Source organism: Macrobrachium nipponense, chromosome 3, assembly GCF_015104395.2.
Source record: "Macrobrachium nipponense isolate FS-2020 chromosome 3, ASM1510439v2, whole genome shotgun sequence".
Classification (NCBI taxonomy): domain Eukaryota; kingdom Metazoa; phylum Arthropoda; class Malacostraca; order Decapoda; family Palaemonidae; genus Macrobrachium; species Macrobrachium nipponense.
The window spans coordinates 27,751,827-27,758,835 of NC_087202.1; the positions used below are offsets into that span (position 1 = coordinate 27,751,827).

At 39.9% G+C, this 7,009-nt stretch overlaps 1 protein-coding gene across 8 annotated transcripts in view; it reads left to right on the forward strand.

Annotated features, from left to right (window-relative positions):
• LOC135221671 (longitudinals lacking protein, isoforms H/M/V-like) overlaps positions 1–6,783 on the forward strand; it is a 196,436-nt gene extending 189,653 nt beyond the window's left edge. For all 8 annotated transcript variants that reach the window (XM_064259387.1, XM_064259388.1, XM_064259386.1 and 5 more), the window contains one exon: positions 6,489–6,783. Coding sequence is in view for 2 of the 8 variants with exons in the window: in XM_064259391.1 (XP_064115461.1) it covers positions 6,489–6,524 (36 nt within the window). In the remaining 6 variants the exon portion in view is untranslated. The remainder of the gene's footprint in view (positions 1–6,488) is intronic.
• Positions 6,784–7,009: the final 226 nt, after the last annotated feature.

The following is a 7,009-nucleotide window of genomic DNA, read 5'->3' on the forward strand; positions in this document are numbered from 1 at the left end:
GGAAATAAGTTCAAATTATGATAAAAGAAACTTCCCTCAAACAGATATTGAATAGGTTTTTTGCTAAATTGTAAAGAATTCAATGTCTTTCAGGAAAGTAAATTTCTGGCCAATGTAATTTTCTAACCATCCATTACTTTGCAACAAAGCAATAATTTCTCAGAGTTGATAATCACACAAGTAGCCATCTCCAAACAAGCTCTTTAAAATTTCTGACAATAGCAATAAGTAAAAGTTTATTACAATACAGTTGAAAAAGTATAAAATTTATTTGTACATTTGTAAATTTCACTTGACTGAAGTGACAAAAAAACTTCACTCCCCAAGAAAAGTCTGTAGAAGTTCATTCTTCTTCCGCTCAACAAGTGCTGCTTCAATATCAGCCTGTGTTGGAATATTGGGTACATGAGCCATAAATCTCTGGACTTCTGAACGTTCATCAGTTTCGTCTAACATTAATCTGAAAATTATGAAGAAAGGTTTACATACTGTAAATGTTAATTTCTTTATTTCAATGTAAGAGTATTAGTGAGATGTACAGTCTATTGCACTTATACAGAACATCAAAAAACTGATACAATAAAGCATTTTAAATTAACAATTTTGGTTTTGAAAAAAAACTAAGATTTTGTCTTAATTATAAGTAGGGTATTTCACTTACATATATATAAATATTTTATACAATTAAGAAAAAAAGGCTTTGACCTTGACCTTCAGATACTCAAATACGTGCATTCGGAGAGTTTAAAACATGACATTTTTATTTTTTTTAAATTGTATATACTAACCAAGTAAATACATAGTTATCAGTTTCTAGTATCAGCAGCTAAAATCTTTTATATAAGTAACTTACCAAGTAATTACATAGCTGATTCCACATTGACAGATGAGATACATGAACTATTCTACCCCAGATCATTAGATAAAGTAATGAACTTGTGAACAAAAAATTTGCTAGCATTGGGACAATGCTTGTCATTTCTTTACTGATAAGAGAGTTACTGCAGGAAGATAGTGCTTCTGGTTGGCGCTCATCTTACTCTGCTACGTCAGTGGGAACTTTGTAGCGAATGGTAACTCTGAACGCTACCAAAGCATATAAAGATGCCCCTGCCCAGGGCACAGTACCAATACAAGAAAACCAGAAAAACAACACTGTTACCTACACCATAAATTAAAAAAAACTTCACCGCCCAACTATTAAAATAAACTGGTGGTTATCTTAGTACATCATACCTCCAGACTCCCCTATAACTCAACACCTTGATTCAAAGCAAAGAAAGGATGGAATGGATTCTTCCTGTTTCCTCTCCCAACACCATGCCAGCCTTAAGGACCTAAGGTACTTCACTCTATATATAGTTTCCACTTCTCTTAAATAGTAGGAGGCAAATACTACTGATTTACAACTCCAGTCTGTTGCCTGAAGAATGTCCAACAGAGAAATGTTCTATTTAAAAGCTATGAACATGGAAAATGCCCTGATTTCATGTGCTTTAACCTTCAGAGTAGGAAGTTCTTCTACCCGAGACTGTGCCTCTCTCATGAGGTCTCTTAAGAAGGACAGAGGATTGTTCAAAAGGGGGAGAGAGAGGTCTTTGACCGAAGTCCATTAGCCTCTTACCATGGAAAGAACTCTCTTCCTCCTCCTCTGATCCTACTACCTCTGCCCAACTCTTGAAAGCAAAAGAATGAGGCCAGGGCTCAGCGGAATTCTTGTTTTTCACGAGAAAACCTAGAGTTAATGTTAATGAATATATCTCATTTCCTCTAGATAACCTGATCCACTTGTCCATTGCCTGCATTTCACTGACCCTTTTAGCTGTAGCTAAGGCTACCAGAAAGAGGGTCTTTTTAGTCAGATTCCTGAAAGAGGCATCATTGAGAGGCTCAAAGGAGGACCAAAAAGTTATATTAGTACTACATTAAGTTCCAGGATACTGGTTCTGTACTCTTCTGCTTGCCTGTATCAAAAGATTTAATAAAATCCAAGAGGTCCTGATTCAAGGACAATTCCTAAGCCATTGTGCCTGAACATTGAGTTAAACCTGACTTTGTAGCCATTCATCATTGACAAAGATTCTACTCTTAAGAGTTTCTAAGAGACAGAAAGAAATCTGCAATCTGTCAGTTGTCCTTGAAGAAGAGATGCACTAATTGGGGTAGATGGACCACTTGTTTTGGTAGACAATAGAGTAAGACCTTTGTCTGAACTCTGAAATAGTTTTTGCAGTTGCCCCCAAAAAACCTTTAGCTCTGAGAAGTCTCTTGACAGTTTGTATCCTGTAATAACTAGAGACAACCACCCTTGATGGAACCATCTGAAGTGGGGTTGTCTGAGAAGATTATTTTTTTTAGGGAGTAAGTCTCAGAAAGTCTACTAGGAATTCAATGAGACCTGGAAACCACTCCTTTAGTGGCCAAAATGCTCGAACCATTGATATGTCCCTGTGGGATAGAAATTTGTCAATACCTCCCATATCATTCTAAAGGGGAGGGGGGAAGGCATTTAGAAACTTGTCAGACCAATCCTGAAGCATTGCATCCATCACACATGCTAAAGGGTCTGGGACTGGAGGGTAGAAGAAAGGGAGTTGGTGATTTCTGTCACAAAGAGGTCCAGGGATGGTTTCCCAACAGACTCCACATGGACTCGCAGACCAATGGATCCAGCCCGAAAAAGATGAGAGTTCAGAGTCATCCCCAAATAAACTATCTCCTACAACAAAACCAGCTGGAACTTTTGATAGTTTATCATCAATCCTAAATCTCATGTTAAAAAAAAAAAATTCTTCCTCAAGTCCTCCACTCACTGTTCCCTCATTGGTGAATGAAGTAGCCAATTGTCCAAGTAGTGCGATGTTGATCCCCATTAGATGAAAAATGAATTTTTGGTAGGCAGTCCCTAGTTATCGGTGATGTGGTTTTATGGCACTAGTCTGTAATTTTCAGTGCCATAATGCACTGATTTCCTGTTACTGGCATCAAAATTCAGTTGTCAGCACCATAAATCAGCGATTTTCACTTATCAGGTCATCGGAATAGAACCCCCACCAATAACTGGGGACTGCCTGTATACTTCCTGAAGTCTGGATGTAAGGGGACATGGAAGTAAGCATCCATCATGTCTACCAAGACCATCCAGTCTCCTTGATGAATTGACAACAGAATGGATCAATTCATCTCCATACACAACTCTGTCTTTTGGACATAAACATTCAGTTAGCTTACATCCAAGACCGAAACATTCAGTTTGCTTACATCCAAGACCAGTCTTTGTCCCCATGATGACTTGGGGATTACAAAAATGAGATTGTAAAAACCTTCTGCATTCACATCTGTGACTACTTTGCTGCCCTCTTCTCGGGGAGGGAGTGTACTTCATCTGCAAGGGCCGAAAACCTCTTTAAGCCTAGTAGGCAGTCAAGACGGGCTTCTTGGCTAAGGGAGGTCCTTCTAGAAATGGGATTTAGTAGCCAAACTTCAGGACTTTTATAACCCATTGTTTTACCACTCTCTTGCTCCAATTTTCCCCAAGAAAGCTGGAGCCTGGCACCTACTGGGACACAGAAGACTGTCTTCATTTCCTGGAAGAAGGCTAGGCTGAGGATCTTATCAGCATGGGAGCTAAATTGTACATTAGTTCTTGGTCTCAGCTGAGATCTTTGCTACTCCCACAAAAGGAAAAGGGCTGCAGTGTAGAGGACGATTACGTTGACGTTGGAGGCTCCTTAGTGTGTCTCGCAGACTGCGCCAACAGATCCTGAGTGAACTTTGCAACTTAACACAGTTGCAATCTCATTGACTACTGATTGAAGGAACAAGAAATCCCAAACTAAGGGAGAGAAAAGAGTGCAGACTTCTGGGCTGTGGTTAGTGCCTTCGTGGTGTAACCAGAGTTCCCTCTTTTTTCAAAACCCCCATGGTGTAGATGGAAGCCAACTCTCAAGAAGTGTCTCTTAATCCTTTGTCTGTACAAGAGAACATGCCTAAGAAATCAGAACAGGCATCTGTCGGTAAGGAAGGACATTCCTGAATCTTCTTGGCCGGTGTGCCTTCCGAAAAAACTAACCACTTCAAAAATCTTGAATAAGGTCATGTTCAGCTGTTCTAAAGGAAAGGTGTGGGTCAGGTTTGACTGGAGAGAACATAATTTGGCTGCTGGAAACTGACCTACAGGCTGAATCAATAAGACCAAAGAAGTCCCCTTGGGAGGAGGCAGCCACACAAACCCAGGGAAGGAGCTTGTCTGGTAGCGTAATACAAATATCCCCTGCTCAGTACACAAGATGGCGGATAATTAAAGCAAGCTTTCCCTTTCTCCCTCTTGTCTGAAAGCCAAGTCTCAACTTCGCTCAAGTGTCTTCCTTGCAGAGGTAGACAGGACCAGTTGCAATGATCTGGACAATTCAGACAAGTTTACTAATTCTGAGAATTAGAACGCATGAGAAGGGGCAGCCAGAGAGATAAAAGCAGCTTTGAGACAACCCTAGAGACCCACTTCCTCTTCAACTGACGACCCTGAAGTTCAGAGAAACATCTCTAGAGGGTTTCGTGAAAGATGAGGGCTTCTTAAAAAAACTCTTAAAATATCATTCAACTGTTGCTAAATGAGAGCAAGTGACGAATCCGTGACCAAAGACCCCTGAACTTAATGTACAGACGAAGACACCACAACAGTCTAAGCTGGCGCTGAACGTTCTGAAGAAAAAAAGAAGTAGTCAGGCACTCCAGGCAATAAACATCATTAGAGAGAGCAAGTGCTGACTGGTGCTGCTCAGCCACCACTGGGTGCTTGGCCATCACTAAACGCTTTGGCACCAAACATTGCTCTGACGCCACTGAACGCTCGGGTGCTACACGATGCTCGGGAGCCAACTGATGTTCAGAGAGTGCTGCACTAACTGGCACTACTAGATGCATTTGCTTTGAAAAGGCCTCATTCAATTTCTTGTAAAGCATGTGCAAGGTACGAGACATCCATCACAAACCTTTTCAATGGTCTTGAAACATCACTGGCACCTCTGTTTAGGGTCTGGAAGCCTCTGAACTATAGTTAAGAGTGGTGCACGTCCTTAATGAACAACCTTTCCCATTAGCTGTCTGTCATCACCTGGACTTGAAAACAACAGGCGAGGCTGAGGCGGGCTGACTGACCCATGGGCCACACCCCACCATCTCCCTTGGGCTTCTGGTATGGATTCTCCCAGGAGCAGGGGAGTATGCCAGGGACCTTTGCTCAGGAGAATTGGCGGGACGGACAGCCAGCTCCTCCACTTGCACTTCACTAACACCACTCACTTTGCACTCAATAACAGCACTTACTGACTCACCTAACTGTGACAAGTGTTCACTAACAATTCCAACTTGCAATCGAACTTAAACTCCAGGTTGGCAATGGTAGTGGGGTCAAGAGCCAAAGGACTGGGAATGGGTGAAATCACAGGCACAGATTAAATAGGTACATCAATAGAACACCTAGCAGATTCCTGACTAGCTATAGCCTTGTCCTGTTTAATAGTTGCTTTCTTCTATCTATTCCTTCCTAGATGAGTATTTAAAAAATTCCATTGCTTAGTTCCAGTCCTCACATTCAACAAAAGACTTCTCTAACAAACATACTTGCCCCTGCAACTAGTGCATCTGTACATAAATCATACTTGGCTGAGGTTAATCTCATATTTGCAACCTTACTGCAACAACGGGTGTCAGACGTGCTTGCATTGGACGTTGTCGTACAAACAAGTCAGTCGACAAAGGGCAAATAAGTAGAACAAAAAAAGTCTATTCTGTACGTCACAATTCATGAAAATCAAGGATTTATCTAAATCCTTAAATTGCTGAAAGTAATACTTTACCAAATTGTCAGAACTTGGAAACAGCAAAGTATTAGAATTCCAAAAACCAACAGCTCCTCACAACCTCGTAAGCCCCCACAGGGGTAGCGCTGTCAGTGCACCTCATTCGGTGCAATGTACGCATTACGTAAGGGTCTTTGCAACTACTTTGATTCTTTTAGCAGGTAACCTCTGTTCATAATCCTAAAAAACAATTGTTTCATAGTGCAACTGCGAGGTTTTCCTCCTTTTACACTTTGTAATATTTCCTATTACCCATCCCATCTATTTGTAATTGTCTTTGCTTTAATATTTACTATTACCCATCCCCCTGTTTGTAAGAGGACAGCAAATTGTTGCAATTATGTGCAACAACAAAATTGTTGCCATTATGTGCAACAGTGATAAGGGCACTGAAGGCCTCAAAATAACTACTCGGTCCTATGTCCTTGTCCTCATATATTCATAGCATATGTGTCAGTTTTGTACTATTTTCAGTCCATCTGTTACCTGTATTGTTGACAATGGTTTTATTGCCTTATTGTACTTTGCTTATAACTTTGTTATAATATGCTACTACTGATATCAATATTTGAAATGTTTAATGCTGTAAAAACTTCATATATAAATGTGAACATTACTTTTTTATAGTTACAGCATGAGAGAGTAAACACAAAACTGGCATGAGCTACCAGCTAGATACCAGTACAGTACAACCTTGCTTTAGTGGACCCGGAACAGACAGACATCAGATTTAATGGACAAAATCCGGCCAGGGTAATCTAGCCTAAGACAACTGTTAAATAACAACAAAACCTGTGTATAGGTTAGCTTTTGCAACAACAGGTATCTTACAAAAAAATTGGTTATGTAAACTTTATGTTATTACAAATGCTGTTTTACTTACTGTATTCCTAGAAATTCAAAATAAATAAAATTTAGCCAAGTCCATATCATGTTTTTCCTAAACACAACTTAAAAGGGAAACATCGTTTTGTTTAAGTCTCATTGCCAACCGCAAACCTTAAACAATACGATAACGTACGATAATTATCGTTCAAGTCACTGAATTTACCACCAAAACAATAACAAATTTTTAGTGAAAAAATATTATATTATGTTATCCTAAATGTTACTGTTACTGGAATAACACTACCATTAACCCCCAAGGA